This window comes from Melopsittacus undulatus, chromosome 5 (genome assembly GCF_012275295.1).
Source record: "Melopsittacus undulatus isolate bMelUnd1 chromosome 5, bMelUnd1.mat.Z, whole genome shotgun sequence".
Classification (NCBI taxonomy): Eukaryota; Metazoa; Chordata; class Aves; order Psittaciformes; family Psittaculidae; genus Melopsittacus; species Melopsittacus undulatus.
In genome coordinates this window covers 3,318,380-3,343,636 of record NC_047531.1, presented here as the reverse complement: position 1 = coordinate 3,343,636, position 25,257 = coordinate 3,318,380, and the positions used below count along the sequence as shown (strand labels likewise).

The window sequence follows — 25,257 nt, the reverse complement described above, 5'->3', positions numbered from 1 at the left end:
CAAATAATTCAGTCCAGACTCTGATTTAATGGTTTATTTTCTGTTCTAAACTTTTCACTGTCAGCATTTTTGACTGCATGTTAAACTGTTCATTAGTGACGCTTAGCTTTGTGTGTCCATCCAGTTGGTATAAAGAATATTAATATATTGATACACATAAGTAAGAACACATACGTATACATAAAGGTATAGACATGGCTGGCAATAACTCCTTTCACTTGAGATCTGAGATCTCAGGACCCTTTCACACAGCTCCAAGCAGGCAGGGTATATCACTTACAGTGGTAAACTGAGTTGCTATCAATCAGCCCTGCCTTGCAAGGGAAAGTGGCTCTCCCTAGGACTTAGGAGTGCTGCCTGATGAGAAAATGAACATGAGCCGGCTGCAGTGTGTGCTCACAGCCCAGAAAGCAACCGTATCCTGGGCTGCATCAAAAGGAGCGTGACCAGCAGGTCAAAGGAGGTGATCCTGCCCCTCTGCTCTGCTCTTGTGAGACCTCACTTGGAGCATTGTGTGCAGTTCTGGTGTCCTCAGCATAAAAAGGACATGGAACTGTTGGAACAAGTCCAGAGGAGGCCACGAGGATGATCAGGGGCTGGAGCAGCTCCTGTATGGAGACAGGCTGAGAACGTTGGGGCTGTTCAGCCTGGAGAAGAGAAGCTGCATGGAGACCTCATAGCAGCCTTCCAGTATCTGAAGGGGGCCTACAGGGATGCTGGTGAGGGACTCTTCATTAGGGACTGTAGTGATAGGACAAGGGGTAACGGGTTGAAACTTAACCAGGAGAGGTTTAGATTGGATATAAGGAAGGAATTCTTTACTGTGAGGGTGGTGAGGCACTGGAATGGGTTGCCCAAGGAAGTTGTGAATGTTCCATCCCTGGCAGTGTTCAAGGCCACGTTGGATGAAGCCTTGGGTGCCATGGTTTAGTGTGAGGTGTCCCTGCCCATGGCAGGGGGGTTGGAACTATATGATCTTAAGGTCCTTTCCAAACCTAACTATTCTATGATTCTATGATCAGTACTGGGATCTTGGAAAGGACCTCGTTTTCTCAAGGCTAGAAACAAATTTCTGTGAAGATTTGGCATCACCAGACCAAAACCTAAGCAAAAAGTCAGATTTAGGAAACAAGTATTTTATCAGCTGAAAAATAGGAGGAGAAATGTAAATGTTTTAATTTTAAGAAGTCAACTTTTTCCAGGACAAAGAGCAGACTTTTAAACATCTCAGGCAAAGCTGAATGCATTTTGGGCTGATTTTCCTTACAGCCAGACAACAGGAAGGCAATAAGAACATGTGTATTGAATATATTGATCAGCTATCACTTAACCCCATGCTTATGAGCTGGCCCCCTCTTTTCATTGCCAAAACTCTCCAGCTGTTCTCACCACATGGGCTGACACAACCAAGAAGTGTCTTGTAAAGACTTCCTATTTTTGATATTATAATTACAGCTGCTCACACCTCCTCTGGCAGAACCTTGTTGAAATCCCAAAGCTCTGCTGAGGCACTGCTGTTTCTACTGAACCATGTTGAGTTTTTGGCCAGGACTGAATGAGACCTTGCCAGTTTTCTTGCTGCTGGCTGCAAGAGGCAAAATCCTCAAAGCCTCCCTAAACTTCCCAATTCTTCCCCAGCTTTCCCATTAGGCCTTGAATCAGCTGTTTCCAAGCTGATGTATCACACAAAAATACAAGGAGGATGGAGACCTAGGAACATTGTAGCTTCAAGATCCCGTCTCCCAAATGGCAGAACACCAAGGCATGGGATGGTCTGTGCAAGGGACAAGGATGGTATGTGCAAGGCAAAAAATCACTGCATTGCTGCATACTCTCTTATTTAGCCATCCTTACTGGTCAATGCCAAAACTAGGATGCTGACTATAAAGACACCTGGTCTGACCTTAAAAGACACCTCATTTTGTAACTAGCACACCATGTTTTGTTTAGTCCATCCAACAAGTTGTTGTGGTTCAGTGGTTAAATGGTGGTGGAAATCAAGACTTGCAACTTCACTGCTCTGCAGGATGACTTCTCCAGCAATACATTAACATCCTGCAGCCATGCTGTGGTCAGAGAGGATCCTGCATTGCTTGGGAAGAGCATGTGGGCCTGATCTGGAGTTGTTCATAAGGTCTATGGCACAACTATGAGGTGGAGCTGAAAGTCACATAGGTGTGAAATGCATGTGTGCCACCCCACACGCTCTGGCTCAGGTCAAATAATTCATCTCTGTCCCTCTACCAGCAAGAGAAAGATAGGAGAAAACTGAAATTCCTCTTGGAAAATTGTGCAGGAATTATTTCCTCTGAGGAGATATTTTAATGGGAAATTTCCTAAAAATATGGATAACACTTCAGAGCTAAGAATCTTTAAATTTGGATCACACTCCTTATGTATAATCCTTTTCTCCTTCCTGCCAATGTAAGAGATTTTGAAGTCAGTCATGTGAAAGCAGCTCACCACTGGGACTTTGAAAAGACAGAATACATTAGTAAGCAGAAAAAAACCTGTTTTAGTAAGATTTGCTTTTAAATTCCAGTAAAGATGACTTCTCTTTTGGGTTGAGGTAGTGTTCTCTGGTGCTTTCTTGTGCTGTAAGCCAAAATGCCTCAAGACGTCATTTGCAGTTAGGTAAACGGTGTGGTGTAAATTAAGTAAATGAAGTAAAGTAGCAGAAACAAAAGTGACTTTCAAAAAGGGAAAGCCTATTTTTATCACAGAATATCAGTGAAATGCCAAAAGAAGAATAAACCAGAAGCACTGGGATGCTACTCACTGTTTTGGCATTACTAATTTGGGGTTTGCATGGAATTATAAACATGTTTTTCCTCCTCTCGAACATAACAGCGTTCCTTTAAATCTAATACAACAGAGTAACTCTCTGTGCTTGTTAAAATTCACACCATATAATTATATTGGCCGAATATCTGGATACAAAGACGACTGCAGGGAAACAAAACAGTCAAGTTCAAAATCAGATTGGAATTTTCTGCTTGGATTTATTCTAATGTAGAAAAACATGATGAGTATTCTGGGTTTCAAATGCACTGATTTTTCAGCCTATGCAGGAATAGAAAGGAGCATTAGGTGCCCAGTGCCTTAGAAAAACCGATCTGAAGGGGTGTCAAGCTTTATATATCTGAGCATTCGCAGATAACCTGGGTTGAGGCCAAGAAGAAACCTATCCTAGAGAACTCACAACAGATTATGTGGCTTTCTTTTTCCCCTCTGGAGACGTGGGGTTCCTGTTTCAGCATAGCAATGTTCCTGGTTTACTGTCCTTTGCAGAGGCACCTGAAGTAGTTCAGAAACCTTGCAAGGTAAAGCATTAGGGATTCAGAAAGTCATTGACACACATTGAAACTACTGATCTATCCAGTGGAACCTTAAAACAATACCAATGCTTCAACTGAAAATTTAAGTTTTCAATACCAAAGTCCAGAGAGGGGCTGCACACAGCAGTGCCCTGGCTTCTAAAATGACTGTTCTAAAAGGTATTATAACTTCAGCATGCCCTCTGAGCCGTGAAAACCATGGCTTGTCACAGCTCTCCCCCTCTGCATGACTTTCATGCATTGAGCAATCGTGTCTTGGCTTGCAAAGGTCAGAGGAGAAAAACATAAGCTAGAAATCAATCAAACCAAGTGCCTTTGGCTGGGGCAGCCACATTCCAGCTTCTCTATCTGTGAACCTGAGGGCAAAATGGAGACATCAAATAACTTTAAAGTGGCAATGGTGACTTGGGATGAGATGGATGTGGGTTCTTTCTCTATGTCAAGAGAGCAATAGCGTGATGATGCCCATGAGAGGGTGTAGGAAAAGATCACTTTTTCAAGCACTCATTGCTTTTCCATCCTGCAGGTTTGGAGTCCTAAGTGGGATTTCAGGTGAAGATGCTTTGTATTACCCCTCAGAACCTCAGTCTTCACCACCAGTGGTCCTGCATGAATTAGGAAGTCTATTGCAACTTAACAGTAACTGGGGATAAAAAAGATTCCCAAAGTGAATGACAGCTTGTTTATTCTCAATAACCAGGGTTTCTTGAGTTAGCTTTGACTCACTGCAGCATACTGCTTCATGGTCTAAGATGTTCTGATAACCCCAGTGTGGCCACATCTGCACCCTGGCTGTGGATGTGGCCTTTGCATGTCCTCAGCCCAGGATACCAGGACACAGATTTTAACAGTGGGTCTCTGCATCGCCTGGATCATCAGTCAGTCCTGGATTCCATAATGCTCCAATGCCCCACTCTGCACTCAGGTTAATGTGGGCAAGGCAGGTGAAATTGCTGGAGCTGCTTCCTAAGTGGTTAACTGAAGCTCCCTTCCCTTAGCACCACTTCATGTCCAAGCTGCTCCCTAACATCTAGCAGAGTTAAGCACTTCACCAAGTATCCATATTTCAACAGAGCATCCTCAGCCCATGGAATTAGGTGTCAGATCCTTGTCTTACCTTGGTCTGGAACGTACAGAAGACATGAGTCAGGAATGGGTGCTCCCAAGCTAAGGAGAGGACTCTCTTCTCCACCATTGTACATTCAACATCATCATCCATGAGCACCACATCCTTCTTCAGGGCTTTCACAGCAAAATACTGGTCTGTGCTCTTCAGCTCAGCAAGGAACACCTATGGTGGAAACAGCTGTTCAGAAAGAGTGATGCTAATCTCTCAGAGCTGGCAACACAACCATATGAGGATGGGAGCTGAGCTATGGGCAATACACTAGGGTAGACCTTAAAAAAGCTGATGTTTAAGCCCCAGTTCTGACCTTAAGACCATGTAGACTTTGAGTTAGTTCCCCGCACCCAGAATAGCTTTATGAAGCTGAGCCCTAGGGAGGCCTTGGTGAATACAAGAGCAGGGGCTACATGCCTATATGGACAGGACATGTCAGAGAGCAAACACTTCTGATAACGGAAACCAACTTTATGCAAATGCTCTTGAGATACATTTCCTTTTTTATGTCTTCAAATAACAAAACACAGAATCTTGCTTTGTCAACATGTGAAATGCAAATGCCCTGCATGAGATCCTCAGCAGGTGTAAACTGATGTCCACCATGGTTGCAATGATCTGAATCAGATGCAGCTTTCTCCTCTTCCTCCCAGTAAGCAGGATGTCTGCATAAAAGGGATGGATCTTCTATGCTTCTGCAGGACTACTTCTCTAGGAACAGCAAAGTACATCCAAGAGGAGTTAAGACCTCTGTCTGGTTTTACGGGCAGGGAAAATGAGACATGGAGCAGCAGAGAAGGGGCTCCTAGGCACCAAGGAGCAAAGAAGTTTCCACTTCTGTGCCTTTATGCTGCCTGTTGACACTGTTTCTCATAGACTGAATAAATACACAAGACACATCAAAGAGGTCTCTGAAGTTTTCTACCAGACACTATTTACTGAGTAAGCTCAGACATGTTTTACCTCTGACAAAAGCTTTATTTACCCTTTTGGCTACTCCTGCCTTTCACTTTGTAGCACCAGACAGGGAACAGAGTTTAGAGCCTCCCTTGGTCTCTGCACTTAATGACCAGACATGCTAACAGTGCTGATGCTGCAGGCACTCTTTTTACCCCTGTTCTAGTGCATGGCACTGCTCTCCTGAGGAACACAGTACATATGTGACTTGTGCTGGGACTTCCAAGGTGGGCAATGCTATCCCCACTCATGCAGAGAGGACTTCCTCTGGCCCTCAACTTCCCTGGTCCATGCAGAGCTGGAGAGAAACCTCAGGCACTCAAATCTGCACACCCTATATGGGGAAGTGAATCTTGCTCCAAGCAAATAAGGGGACCAGGAGCAACACCTACACAGGAAACTTGTGGGTGAGGTTTGCTGCAGAAGGGTATGAAATAGCCCATTCACACCCACATGGTGCACTGCACAGAGATGCAGATGCAAAGTCCACGTTAACACAGAGAGCTAAAGCCAGGTACAGAATCTGCATCAGCGAAGGCATTCAAGACTCAACTAAGCAAACCTTGGAGCAGACTCATCTGATTAGACTTGTTTTTGAGCAGCAGGTTGGATTAGATGACTCCCAGAGGTCCCTTCCAACATGAATGCTTCTATGACACCTATTGTCTTGAGTCCAATGTCTGGGATATGGATTTTGGATGTATTCTGGCTCAGATCTCTAAATGAGATACCTCAGCTCTGCTTCCCATGCAAACTGTAGTCATGCCAAGTATTTCCAAGTATGGAAAGCCAACACAGCAAATATTTCACCAGTTTAAGAAGTGCTGAAAACAATTTAAGCCAGTTTAAGAACTGGCTAAAGCAGTTGCTCCAGCTCACTTAGCGGGCAAAAAGCAGCCCTTCTTTAAGGCACAGTTTCTACTTTGGAAAGATGTGAGATATGAGCAATACATAATGATACACATTCTCCTTATTGGCCGCGAAAATACAATGGTGAGTTCCTCTGAACTTCCTGCAGCTTTATGTAGACACTGAATAACATGAGTCCCCTTCCAGGGGACATCTGGGAGGAGGAGGAACAACCCACAATTCATCAAGATTAATGAATCCACTGAAAACAGGTGGTTCTTGTTCCAAAAGCACAAATTCTTGGCTGTTACAAAGTTTGCTTTATGCTCCAGAGCAAACTGGATGGGAAGACGGAGATGGGAAAGACTAGTTAGCATTCCCAGCTGGAGACCTGCTGCTCCGGAGAGGAGAGGTGATCCACACTTAGCCTTCCAGCTAATGCTTTCACCTCCCTCTGAACTTGCTCAGCTAAGCCAGCAGGAGAGGGGCATCATGGAGCTCTTCCTCTCTGTGTGTACCCAGGCCACATCAACCTGCACAGCAGGGGAAGGTGCAGCTTTATTTGGCTGCTTTCCTCTCCTGTCATGGGCACTCACGAAACAGCAACTACTGGGACAGAAGATCTTTGTCTGAGGAAAGAAGACTGATTCAAGAGTCAGCCATGCCAGACCAAGGGTTCCTTGGAGTCTTGGAGATGTTTTTTCCTATGTGGCCCTCAAACCAGATGCCATTTAGTGCCATAGAAAGCAATATATAGATGCATTCAATGGTGTCTCAGTCCCCTGATGCTTACCTTGCCAAAGCTGCCCTTCCCCAGCATCTTGTGCAGGACAAAATCCTCAATGGTTAGTTTTAGCTGCACTTGCTGCTCTTGCTGCTCCTGGGGCTGTTCTCCTGAGTCTGACTCTATCAGAGATTCCCCTTTCATTGTGCCCTCCACTGGAGACTCCCAGGAGATGCCTTGTGGCTCTGCAACACACATCAAAGCATTCAAATAAACCCCTGGAATGAGTGGACAATCCCCAGAACACTTACAGGCATTGTGCTTGGTGTCAAAAGAGTATTTCAAATACACAATGACCACATCTACTAAGTAGATTGGATCTGCTCCCAAAGTTTACTCCAGTATAACTCCACCTTTTTCAGTGGCATTACTCCCACTTTACAAACTCTTTCATCTGTCTCTTTGTTTTATGGCAGCGAAACCATGCCCTTCATTTCTGGTTGCCTGTGTACTTCAGTCCTTCTTGCTCGTTGCTGTTATGATGCTGTCCCATTTTTATAAGGTCTTCTCAAGACCCTTGGCAAAGATGAAAAGATGGAACAGCATTTTCATACTAGGCACCTACTATGGATGTGAAGCTCTGCTCAAGTATTCCAGCTGTCCTGGAGTGGAACTACTCAGATTTTCTTCATTACTATATACACCTGGATATATGTGAACCTCTGGGATATCCATTACTGGATTTATCCCATGCACTGAAGTACACACTGCTCTACTGTTCTAAATTGCTGAACAGCAAGAACGCTACTCATCAGACAAATAGACCCACATGTAAAACAGATGTGAAACCATCTGGGGCTTTACTGATTCATATCAGCTTGGCCAGTCCTGTTGTAGAAAAGAAAGAAAGTAAGCACAGATGGGGATATCATTTATTTCCCCCTTGGGGGCCAAAGTGCACTATCCCCTGAGCTCAGATAGTACCAAAACCAGCCTCTGAGGCTCAGTAGCCTGCTGTTGCACAGTATCAAACCCAGAGCACTGGCATAAAGTGTCTCTGCCATGCTTTAAGCAGTGCCTTCTGACATTTTGGTCTAGATCCAGTTTCCAGGATATTAGTTTCAGACAGGATAGTATTAACTTGCACTAATAGCAGCCTTCCAATACCTGAAGGGGTCCTATAAGAAAGCCAGAGAGGGACTCTTTATTAGGGACTGTAGTGATAGGACAAGGGGTGATGGGTTCAAACTGAAACAGGGGAAGTTCAGATTGGACATAAGGAAGAAGTTCTTTACTGAGAGGGTGCTAAGGCCCTGTCACAGGTTGCCCAGAGAAGTTCAAGGCCAGTGTTCAAGGCCAGGCTGGACAGAGCCTTGGGTGACATGGTCAAGTGTGAGGTGTCCCTGCTCATGGCAGGAGGTTGAAACTGGATGATCTTAAGGTCCTTTCCAACCCAAACCATTCTGTGACTCAACAATTCTCTGAGGGTATGATTAAGTAAGTGGGGCCTGAGCTCTCAGCTTGATGTTTGTTTGGTGTTGCAGCTGAAGATCCACTGTCTGAGTCCCTGCTGGGGTTAAGTATTGATTCACTTGCACTCTTCTTTCTCCCTTCACGTTCTGGTAGATGCATTTTAAAGCTTGTGGGAGGCCAAAAACAATTGTGTCAATACCATCATAGGGTTGCTGCAGTCACAGGACAGTGCTTGGAGGGGAACCATGAAGGCGGAGGGGTTCTGAAATGATCATTTAAGTGGGTCACATGAGTATTATGAAAGATGGTGACATTTTTGCTCCTAATATTCAGAGTTCTGTGACTCAAACAAAGTTTGTCTGACAAAGCAGACAAACAAGGGATTTCCCCAGGAGACTTCAAGTTTTGTTTGAGGCCACTGAGCCCCCAGTAGATTTGTCCAAATCTCTCATTCACCCTCCTAAATATTTGTTCTTGTAGCACAGAGAGCCCTGAGACCAAGATCAGCTCCTGGGCAATGAATGGATGAATGAATGAATGAATAAAGTTTGAATCTGTCAATGGTTTTCAAACGTACTGGATGTCAACCCACAACCAGAAATATGAAATGAGAAAGAGAATTGGCTATGGTGATCAGAAGGATTCCCAGTCTCCTGTTTAGAGCTTGGTTTCTCTTTAAAGTTCTTAGATTTTACAGTTTATGAGTCCCCAGAAGGGAACAAACATATTTTTGCCAGTGGAGGTATGAGATGTGCTCAAGCACTGGGTCAGAAAAAGAGTTTAGGGGTTAGCTGGATGAATGAAAGTTGGTGTCTCATTTCACTAGAGGCTGGGTGCTGTGGAGGAAATGCTGGTTTATAGAGAAGGAATCAGGCTCAGATCCTATCTGCCATACCCAAGTGACGTTGTCAGGAAGAGTTATTGATATCCTGGATGAGAAAGGGTATATCTTGCTCTAGGCTGGAAAGATGCATGAAAGATTCACTGGCTAATAAATTCCTTTGTCACCTCTACATAACCACGGACCAAGCAAAAAAGCTAACAAAGCTTGCTGCCCCAGATCACCTTTTTTTCCTGTTGTAGATGCTGGCAATGGCTGAAGCGATGTCACCTCCTTAGCAGTAACTGGGAAGCCAATTTCAAGAGGTCCATCCCTGGAGATCTGTTCAGTGTCACGCTGACAGCGAGCCTGGATTACAGAAAACAGCTAATGTCATGGGTTTGACATTTTGAGCCATGTGTCATGTTCATTAAATCACAGAGTGGTTTGGATTGGAAGGGACCTTAAAGATCATTTAGTCCCATGCTCCTGCCATGGTCAGGGACACCTTCCACTGGAGCAGCTGCTCCAAGCCCCTGTGTCCAACCTGGCCTTGAACACTGCCAGGGATGGGGCAGCCACAGCTTCTCTGGGCACCCTGTGCCAGCGCCTCAGCACCCTCACAGGGAACAGCTTCTTCCTAATATAATCTAAAACTACCCTCCTCTAGTTCTGATCCTATGGACACTTGTGGCTTCTTGGCTGCGACTGTCACAGAAGCCAAGATCTAGAAGAGGTCTTTGCTATGAGACAAGCATTTCTGTACCTAATGTTCAGGGGTTTGGTAACACAGAGGAACCCTCAGCCTTCTGTGATATGTGTTTCACTCAATGATCAAATTACTTGCACTGAAACAAACATTGAACAAGAGTTGAATCTCCTTTCTCCATGTGACTCAAGACATAATGTATTTACCTGCTGGGTGCTCCCTATCATTGCCAGAGCTTCAGCCATTAGTTTCTGGTTAACTCCACAAAGGTTTGCTACTTTCATCTGGCACTTGTGATGGACGTTCATGCCACATGCTGAAAGAAAGAACAAGAGGAGTCAGAACAACAAAGGCTCTAAAGGCTTTGACATGAGGTTGGGCAGGAGCATGTGCTGCTGCTGGCCAAGGGCAGAGATAGCCAAATAAACAGCTTAAAGCTTGGGCACCATTTATATCTCATGGAATGGCACTAACCCTAACCCTAACCCTAATGGTCATTTTATTTGTTTCTCAATGGAGACAATGTTTTTTATAACTCCTTTGGGACAAAAGGTCCATTTCAACATCCATTAGCCTTTGCAGCTACAGGCTACCAAAACTCACAGTGGTACCAAAACTTAAACTCATAGTTTGAATATATCAGCTCAGAGATAAACCATAATCACAGAACAGGATCTCCCCATTGATACAGGATTATGTAGATGAAGTGACTCGGGTTTGTCTGTTAGTGGAAATAGAGCATTTAAGTTAATACTGGATGTCATTTTGGAAGATCAGCAGTATCACTGAGATGTTCTTTGCCTCTTTGGGAAATGACTCTTCAGTCTCATGGGCCACATATCTTTCTGTATACTGACAACTGTCCTCCTTGAAGAATGATACTCCTTGAAGGCTAGTCCTCTTGACCACTCCTTCACCATCCTGGATGGCATCTCATACTTGGAGGTATAATAAATGAGATTTGGCTCTTCAGGTTGCAACCTTCTAAAGACAACGGCCCACTCCCATGCTCCGGTTGTGTCAATTACATCAGGGACTCACCATCACACTTCAGTCCTTGTCGTGCAAGGCCCCAGAGGAGCGTGCCACAGTGCTCACAGAACGTTGGGCTCTTGTAGTTGTAGACTTTGAAGCGATGAGGCATGTCAATCTTGAACCGTTCTTTATGAAACTGCAAGAGAAAAGCCATGTTGGCAATTCAGCCCACCTCAGCTTTGCTTGAAAAAACAGACTTATCATAGAATCATACAATGGTTTGGGTTGGAAGGGGCCTTAAACATCATCTAGGTCCAATCTCCTTCCATGGGAAGGGATACCTTCCACTAGACCAGGCTGCTCAAAGCCAAATCCAACCTGGCCTTGGACTTGTACCACAGAAGATGGGATATCTATTGCCCTTTTATCCTTGGGTATGATCATCAAGAAGAAACTGTCTTTAGCTATCATTTCAAATATACAAAGACAAATAATAACTGCCGTTCAGTGGGAACCGGGTAATTTCATCCCTGGGCTTGATCTGACCAGAGAGCTGCTTACATCTCATCTATGCAACCAGCCTCCCTTAATGCTCAATGGAAAAACAATAGCACTTCTAAAAATTATTCTTCTCCTCCTGAAAAGGAAACCTACATTTGCTTTAATGAATCACTCTTGGAAGAGCCTATTTATCTTCTTTAAGTACATAGGGAATCAAAGGTGGTGGCTAAGTTCGATACAGCTACCCTGGAGATGTCAGAAGACAAATGAGATGAATCTCATCTCTCAAGACTGCAGAAGAACAGGAATCAGGGTGGGACTGAAAGAAAACAGAAGCTCTGGAACACAACTAAGGAAATGGGAATAGTCCTATCAAGAGATCAAGTTCCACTTTTGCCTACCAAAAACCAGGGTTTATAATAAAGTGATATGAGAAAGTAATAGTGGAGATGTCAGATCTTCCACTCACTGCTTGGAAATGTCAGACAACCCAGAGTGGGATGTTAAAGTGCTGCTTTGAAAATTCAACATAACATCCTGTCTAACATCAGGGAATGAATAATTTCCTCCAGTAAATCTCCACCTCATGTCCATGACTTCCCCCTGAGCTATACTTCATACATTAGAAGAATGTCAGTCTTGATTCAGCAACTGCTTATTCAGCAGCTGCATTTGAGTAAAGCACAAGTAGGAAGTAATGAAACCACTGGGAATGTAATAGGCAAAGGTCACAGATCAGATCACACAGCCTTTGGTTCAGTAGCTCCTTTTGCTTCATCAGAAGTTGCTTTACAGTGATGTAGGACAGACCTGAATGACACTCAACCTTTATTAAAGGCAGCCAAACAATAATACATACCATTGTTTCTCTGCTATTGACTGCTGATCCTGTACACTTGGCTATTACTTTATCAATGCATTTCTTATGAATGGCAGCATTACATTCTGAAAGAACAAGCGTATAATGGTGTTAATAAAATATTCCTTCAGAAAAGAAGTAAATAAAGATAGTAACAACATCAGAAAGGGTTCTTACGTCTGCATTGATAGCCTTGTTTATTCAGTCCCCTGAAAGAAACAGAGAAATGGTTGATGCTGAATTGTCTGAAAGCCTTGAGGGGAAGAAAAGAGCAATGCTTACAAAGGGAACAGAATAAACCAGCTTTGCTTTTTATCAGTCTTTCTAGAGCTTCTCTAATTAAAATATCTTCATTCCATCTAACTGTGGAGTGATTCTCTGTGGTTTTCACAGCCTTTTCAGCACATACAGTCTGAATTTCACAATACCCAAAGAGCAAACTGGGTTGACAAGAAACGCCTGTGCATCCCACCAGAGATCATAGAATCATAGAATAGTTAGGGTCGGAAAGGACCCTACAATCATCCAGTTCTGACTCTCTTCCATGTGCAGGGATGCCTCACACCAGACCATTTTGCCCAAGGCTCTGTCCAACCTGGCCTTGAACACTGCCAGGGATAGGGCAGCCACAGCTTCTCTGGGCACCCTGTGCCAGCGCCTCAGCACCCTCACAGGGAAGAGCTTTTTCCTTATATCCAACCTGAACTTCCCCTGTTTCAGTCTGAACCCATCACCCCTTGTCCTGTCACTACAGTCCCTGATGAAGAGCCCCTCTCCACCATCCCTGTAGGCCCCCTTCAGACACTGGAAGCTGCTCTGAGGTCTCCACGCACCCTTCTCTTCTCCAGGCTGAACAGCCCCAACTTTCTCAGCCTGTCTCCATACAAAAAAATGAAGGGAACTTTCACAGTTGGAATTACAACTGTGAACCACATCCTGGAAGTGATGCAATAACTCGTTAGGTGAGATGTCAAAGGTCTCATCCTGCTGCCTTACTGACAGCTGGAGCACATTGGAGAATCATAGAATCATGGTAGCATTTAGACTGGAAAAGAGCTTTAAGATCACTGAGTCCCACCATTAACCCAGCATTGCCAAGTCCACCACTGGACTATGTCTCTAGGTAAGTGCCACATCTACCCAAGAACTGGTCCTGAGGATTAAAAGGAAAAAAGGCAGAGATCTGTTTTCATTTACCAAACAAACTCGTGGCAGACAGAGCAGAAGGTAGGTTGTGGAAAGAAGGTGGCTGTGAACTCGTGACACTTGACATTATGGATTTTGGCCTGTTTGATGGCTCCCCTGCGCTGGTGTAGGGAGAATGCTTCAGTCTCACTGTCAGCCAGGTCCTTTGCATCTGGGAAGAAAGGAAACAGATAACTGTCTGATAAGGTGCCTTGAGAAAATGCAGGTACCAAAACATTAAATGACTGAAGCTGATTCACTGGTGGAAATGAGTATTTTTAAGACATACCACTTTCTGAAACCCACACAAGCCTTGTTTGTGTGGGTTTTTACCTGCCATGCCTAAAAGGACACTAAAATGACTTTAAACCTGGGACCCTGAGCTTTCTTGAACAGTCATAACGCTGCTTTTGAAATGACCAGAAGTTTCCCAAGGAGAGATAATTTGCAATTAAACATGAACTTCTAACTGAAGAACCATGACCTAAACCAGATGAAAATGCATAAAAATTAATCATTATCTATATATGCACAAACATACTTTTGTATATAATATATATGGGCATTTAACAGAATCCTTTATGTGTACAAGTGTGTGAGTAAGCGCCTATGTATGCTCCTAGGATATTCTTTGGTTTGTTATTTTTCCATGCTAATACTTGCTTTGCTGTTTGCTGTATCCATGCCATTATTCACATTTAACCTTTTTAGAACAGCCAGCAAACCAATTCTGACTGTACATGCATATATATATACACACATGCACTTATATATGTGCTTGTGTCTACAAATCTAGATATGTGTGCTCTATCTCACTCTCAGTCTCTGTTTCCTTTTACTCACACAATGCACAGCAAGTTTCACAGGTGTTCTGTGGAAATTGACCCCATGTGTGATCTGATGCTGATCTTGCTATTTGTAATACAAAGACAACTTGTATTTTCTATGCTTTGGCCTCTCTGACATAACATATCAGGAGGCAACAATAGTCTATTCCATATTAATGGATGGAGAAAATACCAGTATGGACATGCTTTTAGCTGCTTTCAGTACTTCTATGTTTCTATGAATAGGAGGTCCTTCTATGTATCTACACCTTCCAGCTTCACCCACATCTGAGGCTGTGAGAATTTTGGCATCAAAGACAGAAGGATAAGATCAAGCATTTGGATTGCAACCCATTTTCTTCCACAAAGCAAAATGCATTTCACATGGACATCAAACTCTGCAGGTGGGATTTGGTTCCCAGTGAAGACACACAAAATACTGTGTGTCCCCTCTCCAGGGTGACTAAGCTGCTGCTATGTCCCTGGAGGTCTAGCTTCAGCAGTCAATGGAGCCCAGTGAATGACTCACCTTGCAGCAGAAACCTGCATGTGATCAGATGAATCACTCTCTAGGTTCTTTTCCTGTTTTGCCTAGATTGCTCTTGATCTTAAATGCTCAACTAACAAGTATGCTTAGGTGTTGTCAACCTTAAATCATACCTCAACCTTTACATCTGCACTATAACGTACACCATAGCAGATGTTACATGCTTACATACAAGTAGAAGGATTTCAGAGGGAGCTGGATCCTTATGTATCTATTCTGTCTTGATTATAACAAGAAAATCTACCATTTTAGTGGTAAACCAGCCAAAAATCTGCCTTGCAAATCACAGAGGAAGAGTCAGTCTTCATCCCCACCACACAACAAAAATTGCTTTTCTGGACTGCTCATTTCAAACCACTGTGATGGTTCCTAGGAGTAAATCAGTAATCACATAGGCACCACTCTCAGTGAAGACACCAGCTCTGCCCCACATAACCAGAAATCACATCTATCAATAGACAAACTAAATCACTTGCCACTTATTTCCAGGAAGTATCTTGCATTCATCAGCATTCGTCCTTGAGGTTTCAGTTCTAGCTGGTGGAGGTAAGTGAAAAACAAGAAAGAGAGACCAGTGCAATCATTAAACAGTCATTCGAAGAAGCAACAATCATTTCAGATGACTCAAACTATGTAGTTTTCCCAGTGGGAATTGATGAATGCCAATTAATGGTAGGTTTTGTGTTGCTCATATCAATGTGGGGCAACAAGGCATGGTAAGAGCAACTATAAAGAGAGGAGGCTAGATCACCTCTTGTAAAACACTTGGAGTGGCATGATAGAAGGGATAAATATTACTAAATCACAGAAGCTGTAGGAAGGATTTTAGACACTAGTGCAGGACCAGCAGTATCTATAGAGTAAGCTGCTTGTTCCCAGTAGATCTTGCAAGCTGGAAGTGAGAGCACCTCAAAATAAGCCAGCTTCAGAAAGGTACTTAAAAGATGCTAAAATCTTTTAGACACTTGGTTCTGCAAGTCTACCTTCCATTACAGTCAGCATGAGTGGTGCTACAAGCTTACTTAGACATTTTTTGAGCCTTCCCACTGGAGTTGGAAATTCCCACCTATCCAAACCTCCATCCATAGATGCCTTTGTAAATCTGTATCCACTTGCCTAGGTATAAAAGCACAGATTTCTTCAGCCTGGGGATCACAACAGTGACTTCCCCACTCACCTCCAGCACAGCCTGAGCAAGGTTACCTCTCTGCCTTCCAGAGGAAACAGTGCCCTTGCACAGAGAAGTGAGAAAACTGCTGTTCTCTCTCCTCATGCCCCTTGCAGGATGGGATATCTGGGACCACCTTCCCCAGGTTGTGCTGGGGAGTCAGTAGAGAAGATCTCAGGAGATGCTACCAAGCTGGGACACAACAGGATCAGGGTCTCCCAGCTTCACTTGACCTCAGGTCTGGTACCCTTGATGCAAGCAAGCAGCAGATCAGACTATGTGATCCCTCTTCTCCTCATCAGGCTACTGCTTCCCATGGCTTTAAAGGCTGGGACTGAAGTCATGTTGAGAAAAGCCTTTTGGTTTTCAATCACCTCCTTAAGCATCTTAATTACTTCCAAGTTATGTGTTCAATGTGTAAATCTCTACCAAATCTCTCTCTTAGGCCTGCTAAGTGACTGAGGCCTTTTTGCCTTTTCTACCTCTTCATAACCCAAGCAGCTTAGCCTGAGAACTGGCATGAGAAACAAGCAAGCAAACAAGGAAGTAAGTTCCTCAGTTTCTCACCAAATGTCTTTTCACTTTATAGCTATTCACAGAATGACTACTGAATACTACACATTAAAGATTATTACCAAGAACTTTCTTGCCTGGGCTAGCAGGGAATACAGCCTTACATTTAGCATCCTTATGAAGACTGTAACTTCAAATCTACTCCACTATAACTCATGATTTTAAAGGAGTTCCTCTGACATAAATTGGAAGTCAGGTAACTGTGTAATCGGTTACTTGATGTTAGATTAAGTTTTTAAAGCTGTTTCCCCAGAACACATAAAATATTTCACATTTAGCCGCTCATATTACAATTTGTCCCCAGTGGGTTTTGTAAGCAAAGATTAATATGTGGGCATAGCTCCCCTGAACCGGAATCCTTGCTAACAGAAGGCATATGTTTCAATATAGAATCATAGAATAGTTTGGGTTGGAAAGCACCTTAAGACCATTCAGTTCCAACCCCCCTGCCATGTTGATATATCAGTTGATGTAACAGCAGCAGGTAATACAATGTGCCGTGCTCTTTTATTCTGACATGCATGGAAATCTTTCCTTCAAGTCATACTTAAGCAGACTGAAAACATTATTCCTTGGATGGCAACCAGTTCCTGCTGCAGTTACGGTCACAGCATGGCATGGACACAAGGCATTCCCATACCCATCACATCCCACAAGAGGAAATAAAGATGCTCACCCACATCTCTGTCTTCCCATTGCTCTTTTTGCACCTCTCTGCCAGCACCTTGAGTTCCACCGTGGTCTCTGAAACCATTTCAGCACTTTTGTCCTTGACAACAATGTGCATGACCCTGCCGTTGTTGATGTGGGCATCGAAAGTGCTGTTCCAAGGGGGGTACATGGTGGGCTTCTTCTGCACGTACACTTGTCCATTTTCTGTCAACAAGAACTGATGTGAATTGCTTGGACTTGCTTCTCATCTGAACTAAGTCGCTGAGACAGGTCTGTGTTATTTACCTACTTCAAAATCTCTCTCTATGGTATGTAATGGACCATGTTGAAGTGTCTTAGGAAGATACTATGTGAAAACCTAAGTGAAACCTAGGATGGGATTCATCTCACTTTAACTTTAGGTGTCTACAGTGTGTATGCTCATATCTGAGCTGTTTGAACATCGGTTCCATTCAGAGACAGTGAACAGAATATAGTCAATATAAATCAATGGAGTTAGGGTGTGTTCATTAGACAAAATACAGGCATTTACCATAGAAAAGATAATTTCCACTCTTGACTCCATTAACTTTGAGTGGACCTCAGATGTAGACTCTGATGCTCCTAATTAGATGAATCTCATCACTGATAACCAGCTACATGTATCATATGTCCCATGGCAATGCAAAACCACCAGGTCTGCTTCAATCCCCCCAACAACCAGATGTATTTCATGATTAATCTTCAGCTGGAGCCCATGTCCATTCAGTTGATGCATCTCAACAGTTCTGGGTTGTTACATGAACTGCAGACCTGCAACCACGTTCACAGTGATGCAGTTTTCAACCTAGAAACTCTTGCAATTCCTCTTCCTTCACAGCAGATTCATCTTAACATAGTGATGGGTAAAAATGGGGTATTTTGGAGGCTTAGCATTAGCTTGTAGAGAGTTCTCTAAAAAGAGTTTCAGCTAGTTCTATTTATTTCATACAGCCTGTTTTATTTCATACAGCCCTGTAAAAGGCTTGGATGATTACTCAAAGTAAATTCTATTTCACAGTTACTTTCTGCAAATTTTCAACCCATCAAATGCCAAAGCTGGTGGATTAAGAGAATAAAAAGCAGTTTTGTGAGCAGCAGACCTGCGACACCTGTCTCCTAAAGACCTGCTCCTGTTTCCAATAATCCCAGCCTTTCCCTCATCCAGCTGGAAAATCACATGCAGCCAATAGCCTGGAATGTGACACATGATGGAGAAAAATCTTTCCCAGTTGGAGACTAATTCAGGTTTCTTCCATCTGCTCAGCTTTGATTTACAGAGGTGGGAGCTCCAGTATTTCTAAGGCTTGGATCACATCTTCAGGATGGACTAAAACTTGTAAACAAGCTCCAAAGTTATTGCAGGCAGGAGAGAAGGAGAAAGGAAATAGTGATTCCTGACTGTGTAATATTCATCTCAAGAAAGGAAATAAGGTTTACTTGGGAGAGAACAACCATCAGGGCTGTGAGATAGCAAAAACCTGCCTTCACCCTGTACAATGGAGAAATGACTGCCAGAGCCACTACATAGATTGTACTTACTAGATAATTCTACATTGAGAAAGTAGCTTCCTGAGGAGAGACATGCAGGACCCTCCAGCCAATACTGACTTGATGAGATTTCACTCCAGGACTGATCACCTGTAGTAGTTCTTCACTTGGTTTGATCACATAAACTCAATTTAAGCTGCAGTACACTGACCATCAGCACTGGTCTGCATCACAAAACTGAGCAGAGATCATTCCTGCAGCATAAAATCACTTCTCAACCTTCTTGTGCCTTGCATGACAAGTGGTTGTGCAGCTCTATATTAGGTTCAAACTCAGTTTCACCAAACTTTAGAGCACCTCAATGTAAGGTGAATCCATCTCTATCAGTTAAGTGGGGTTGACTTTCACATACGCAGATTGAGGCAATCAGATATTAAGCTCATTGTCTGCAGACTTAATTCATTCCAATCAAGCCTTTAAATATATCTATAACACACTCTTTCAACAAAACCAGACAAACTCAGACCTGAAAATGAGGCATAAACTTCCCAGCACCACAGAGAAGAGGAATCTCAGCAAGGACCATTATTTCTTTGCTACATCGGCGAAACTCCATGGATGTGAAACACAGCACTTGCAAAACAAGTGCTTTTGTTTGCATCGCACTCCAAAACACCAGGCTTTAAATAAACAACCCTGGAATGTGAATGAAGCAGCCAATGTAAGGGACCAGACAGTCACCCCAGCACATCCCTGCTGATGTCTGTGGAATTCTGCCAGGGATTAACCCAACCCTGGGTTCCTGACAGTTAAAATAGCAGCTGTCTTTCCCAGCAGTAGCTTTGGCTGTGGCTGGGAGAGCTTTTCCTTGCTAAGCTCCAACATGGAGCAGGAGCTTTCACAAAGCAAATGTCACCAAGTGAGGTGGTAAAATGGCACCAGCCTGGGTGGCTTGTGAACAAGAAGCTATTCTTAAAGGGCAGATTCTTTTAAACTCAGGGGCTGCTATGATCTCTGAAATGCTTTGTCATCAGTAATAAATTGCTAGAACACTTTGAAAATGGTGTTTTTCTGGTTTTTAAAGATTATATCATGAAATACCAAGGTCCCTTTTAAAATATAAACAAATGGAAACATCACCCTCTCCCCCAGAATCTGGGCAAGATATTTCCTGTGCTTCTGAAATCCTATAGGGTGTCCTTGTGACAGTGCTGTGTCCACAGATGATGTGCATTACCCCCATACCCCTGGGAACCTTCATCCCAGTGGCTTATTCATCACAGCTGGTTAACACCAGATGGTCTTCGGCATGATGCCAAAGTTAAACTCCCTTTTTTTGGGCATCAAACACATTTACCATCTACTGCTGCTGTCTTTGCAAAAACCAACCAATCGAACCAACCCCCTCACACTTCCCTAATGCACAAACACATATCTGATCCACAACAGGACATTGCAAAAGTCAAGGTAGAGTCATCCACCAAACCAGTTCCAGCACAGAGCCTGCAGCGATATGGGACTGGATCTATCCTGGATTCAGCTCTGGGTTTGGGCACATCCTGCTCTTCATTCTGCACTCACTGCTGAATAGCAGTCATCTACCCTGAAGAAAACTTGATGGCCATGTGTCAGAGCACAAGGCTGCAAGCTGGTCCATTCCTACCCCAAGTACATGCTACTTTAACCAATATAACTTCTGGTTTAATCCCAGTGCCATTGAGTAGCAAGTGCTTTGTGAAACCTGGGAGCTGGAGAGCAAACTATAACCAAAATATCACAAAACAGGGATGCAGCTATTCCAGATATATTTAGCTAATGTTTTTCCTGAGACCTTCATTGCTTTTTGCCTTCTCTAAGCCTGCTTGAGCATGACAGATCCTTGGGATGGTCATGTTCAGAGCATTTGTGGCATTTAGAGTCAGCTTATCTCATTAAAGTCAGACCCCTGCCTCTGAGTGTACTATCTAAACTGCCCTTGAGCACTGGGCTTTTCCATTCATCAGACCCGTTATGGATGTCTTCCTCAAGATGAATCCCACCATGGAAAACCCTATTTGTTCCCCATGGCTATATACAAGGATAGCTGACTTGCTCTGCTACCAACATTCTTCCAGAATACTGGAATTACACAGGAAATGAGTCCCACCATGGCCTCATCTTGTCTTGGTCACCTTAAAGGTAAGGTTAACCATCTATGACTTTAAAGACCCTTCACCAGCAGCAGATTAACACCTCCTAAGGGTGGTTCAACCCACCCTAAGAAGGAAGTCTGAAATGAATCAATCTCAGGAGGTTCCTGTTACTGACATGAGGAGTGCCTCTGGCTGCCCCACCATACTCTGAGCTATCATTAGATGAGTTCAATTATACCCTAGCAAACAGAAATCTTTTAATAGCAGGATGTAGTTTGTCTTATAGTCAGTGAACATTAATGGAGAAAAGTTCCCCCAGACACACTTCTTGATTTCTTGTTGGTAGAGAGATTATTATTATTTTGATTATTATTTATTATTATTATTAATATTGACTCTTGGGAAAACAAAAAACTATATTGCTTAGTCAGAACTTTTGTATTTGTGAGATGCCAGAAAATGCTTTCAGCATGGGCAGGGACACCTCACACTAAACCATGGCACCCAAGGCTTCATCCAACCTGGCCTTGAGCACTGCCAGGGATGGAGCATTCACAACTTCCTTTACTAAATTAAAAGATCATTTAAGCCAAGCTAAAGTTCAATGTGATAAATGCAGACTCTTAAAACCAAACCAACAGAGACAAAAAAAGCCCCAGTGAAATACTGAATTATTTTAAGCGTCTAAAACTTCTTTTAAACTGCTTTAACATCCCTGGAGATTGGAGCCATGGGGATCCTCAAGGTATAAAAAAGTGTTTCTGAGTTGATTTAATTTTATAACAAATCACAGCAGTCAAGTTAGAAACTTATTAAAGATTGAAGATAAATAACAGCCAATATGAGGCTGAAGTTCCCTAACACTGAAGTTGGTCTTCATGATTGTTGAATAGCAGAAGTGAAGAACCTTTCATCCTACCACTGGGTCTATTTTCATGCATGAGACATATAAGAAACATTTCCCCAATGAGGACTCATCAGTGGTGTTCAATCAGGAAAAGGAACAATCCATGTATCCAGATACAGAAAACATCTTAGCAGAAGGTTTCACTTTCAAACATTTTACAATAGGTACATATTACATAGTACAGCAATTATGCAGAGAAATTAACTCTCTCTGCAAAGACTGGTGCTGTTTGAGAGCTATGATGTTTTAAATGATGGAATTTGCTGGACCTGCCAGTTCCTCAAGACCTGTGATAAACAAAGACAGTCCTCCCAGGATATTTCTAGGACATTTCATCTGTCAGTATCCCACTGACAGACCAGCAACTGTTCATAGAAGAGTGAAACCAAATACTCAGCTCATCTGCTATGTCACATGCTGGGACCTGTAATTCAGCTCATAATAACCTCAAATTGAAGACATAGATGTGTTGGGCATCATCTTAAAATCAGACTGATTGCAGGATATGACAAAAACAAATTTGCCCTATGCTGAGACAAGAAAAGTACTTAACAAACCATTATAAAGATTTATCAGTATGCTTTTTACATACTAGAAATTACACAGTAAGGCACACACATCTTATAAAAGCTCACATGCATATTTAACTCCTCCCCACTTACCTGACTCCACAGCTTCTTTCACCATCACAGCACAGTATGGGTTAATCACCTCCCCCTGGGATGGCAGGTAAGGGCCACTGTCATAGTTGGATAAACCAATGCGCAGAAAGGGTGACATGACAAGTCCTGTGTCAAACAGAAGACAGGCGACAGTTGGGAAGAGTCTAAAAATTCCTTTGGTTTTAACCAGCCTCTTATCTCCGTCGGACAGGAATATGCCGACCGTTAGTTATCCATCCAGCTGGAGACTCTCTGACTTCCTCTACTGTCTAGCAAGATGATGGACTGACTGAGCGCAGCCTAATGTGGGTAAGGTAGCGTAACTCAGCTCAGCTGTGTAGCTGAACTCATTGCAGGGTGGGAAAGACCCACAACAGCACTTGACACCAGTCATCAGGAACGACAATATGCAGAAGCCAAATCAGGACTTTCTTAGCTGGGATAACCTCTGCTGTAATTTATGTTGAGTCATGAGTTCAAGAACCCAAATGTGATGAGAATAGAAAGTCTTTCGGGAACACAAGGCTGTTGGAAGCCTGCAAGCTGAACATGAAACTGTGAAATAACTGTGTACTATTTATATACAGCAGGAAAATGATCTTGGGCATTCAACTGCCTGGGTGCTGACCCATATTCAGAAGTGAAGCTATAAAGAGAAAATTCAGCTCATATGAACCTCATATGTCTAGAGAGTGGAATGAAAAGGGACCTTATGATAATTTTAAGCAGCTGGAAACAGGAACATATAAAATGGAGATGCCATAAAACACGAAAAGGCTTTGGGTTGGTCTTCTCCTCCAGAGCTTTCAGAGAGAGCATTCGGTGAAGACAGAAGTTATTAACTGCTGTATCTGGTGCCCATCCTTGAGCCATCTGGCTCCAAGGACTGGGATTTACCACCCAACTTCTGTGTCAGCTTCTGAGCTTGTTTTTCCTGGCTCCCCTTCTAGCCAATGGGGAGCAAGAGGCACTTTGAACACAGCTGCAGATGTCTATATCTTGGACCACCAAAGCTAAAAAGCCTTATCATTAGCTGTTACCTGTCAAATACATGGACAACAATATACTATTCAATTACAGCAGCAAAAAGTTGAATGTCTTGTGGTGCTGGATGCAGGTAGGTCTCTTCATTTTACACATAAAATGCTCTATCCCAAGAAAAGCTTCTTTAACCTCACACAAAAGAAGGACAGATTCTTTGCCGGGAAGGGCACTTTCTTACCTGAAAACGGTGGGTTTCTGATAGACAAATTCAGTCTCTGGCAAGACGAGCTTCTCCTTTCATCACAGTGGTGGACAACATGGAAAGGATTTTCTCAGCTGAAAGAATGATGATAACTGCTCTGGCTGGGCTGACTTTAAAACTTGGACTCTCAGTTCAAAGAGACAGGAGGCAGGTCCATCAAGGAGAGAGGAAAGCTTGAGAAACCAAGACGTAGCCCTTTGCTTGAGTGTCTTCTTTCTTACCCAGCAGTGTGGAGCAATGAGTTTCCATCAGCTCCCTGTGTGAAAGTCTGGGGTGGCTGCAAAACTCAGACCAACTTTTTGATACTGCGTGGCCGGTTCTTGTTTTGCTTTTGTCCTGTATATAGAATCATAGAATAGTTAGGATATGATGAGATCTTTTTCTTCCTGTTGTACAAAACAAACACAAAGAGCTACGGTTAGCACAGGGACTCAAACACCAAATACTCTGGACTTAACATTCACAAGTACTGACACTGCAGCACTCCCTGACACTTTGGCAACAGACAGCCCATGCAGCCAAATGCAGCTCTTCTCTGACAGAGATTTCGGCAAAGGAGGCTTCCCAGGATGTTTCCCTAAATTTGCTACCCTAAATAAAGCAAATCTATACAATGGACAGCATAGGAAAACTCTCCTTGCTGTATCAGCTCCTGGATAGGTTAGTTAACAACCGACCTGAGATTTCAGGAAAAGAATAAAGACTCATAAACCTTGGACACTGAGAAGAAAACCATCAGGTTCCTGGGGAAGACAGGATAGGACAGAAAGACTTGGCTCATGTCTAATATGTATCCCTAGGAACGCACAGATCACGGGCCACCAGCAGCTATCATATTTTCTCTGAAGACTGGACCAAGGTCCTCTGCATATGGCATTGCCCTCAACTGGGAAAACATCAGCACTTTGGAATTTTACAGAAGCTATTGGGGAAGACAAAGCACCACCTGGGGCTGGATACAGGAGATCAGGATAATCCTGTTCTCCTCTGGATGAAGGCAGCATCTCTCTGAGGGCTGTTTCAGAAGCACATTAGACAAGTGCCTGATGAACTTACTCTAGAAAGCCATAGACTCATAATATCCCAGGTTAGAAGGGACCTCAAGGATCATCTGGTCCAACCTTTCTTAGCAAAGCATAGCCTAGACTAGATGTGCCAGCACCATGTCCAGATGAGTATTAACAGTGTCCAGTGCTGGGGAATGCACCGCTTCCCTGGGGAGATTATTCCAATGTCTGATTGTTGTCACTGGGAAGAACTTTCCTCTTGTGTCCGGTTGGAATCTCCCTGGCAGTAATTTGGGCCATTACGCCTCAACTTGTATTTAGGTATTCTAGCACAGGTAGCTCCATTAAGAGGTGCATTTGTGGCACTCTACATTAGTGCAGTGAATGGTTTATGAATGGTTCATGGCACAAAAAAGCTAAACTTACAGAAGCAGAGACATCTGATCAAGTTAAGTAAAAACCCCTCTTTAACAGGAACAACTATATGCATATGTATG

At 43.3% G+C, this 25,257-nt stretch overlaps 1 protein-coding gene across 1 annotated transcript in view; it reads right to left on the bottom strand.

Annotated features, from left to right (window-relative positions):
• Nucleotides 1–22,625, bottom strand: part of PRKCQ (protein kinase C theta) — a 40,955-nt gene extending 18,330 nt beyond the window's left edge. Inside the window, exons 1-11 of the mRNA XM_031042564.2 lie at nt 22,508–22,625; nt 17,302–17,501; nt 15,361–15,421; nt 13,523–13,682; nt 12,503–12,534; nt 12,326–12,411; nt 11,032–11,161; nt 10,197–10,306; nt 9,527–9,650; nt 7,058–7,233; nt 4,456–4,629 (exon numbers count right to left, since the gene is read on the bottom strand). Of these exons, the coding sequence (XP_030898424.2) occupies nt 4,456–4,629; nt 7,058–7,233; nt 9,527–9,650; nt 10,197–10,306; nt 11,032–11,161; nt 12,326–12,411; nt 12,503–12,534; nt 13,523–13,682; nt 15,361–15,421; nt 17,302–17,501; nt 22,508–22,625 (1,371 nt within the window). The remainder of the gene's footprint in view (nt 1–4,455; nt 4,630–7,057; nt 7,234–9,526; nt 9,651–10,196; nt 10,307–11,031; nt 11,162–12,325; nt 12,412–12,502; nt 12,535–13,522; nt 13,683–15,360; nt 15,422–17,301; nt 17,502–22,507) is intronic.
• Between the last annotated feature and the right edge of the window lie 2,632 nt (nt 22,626–25,257).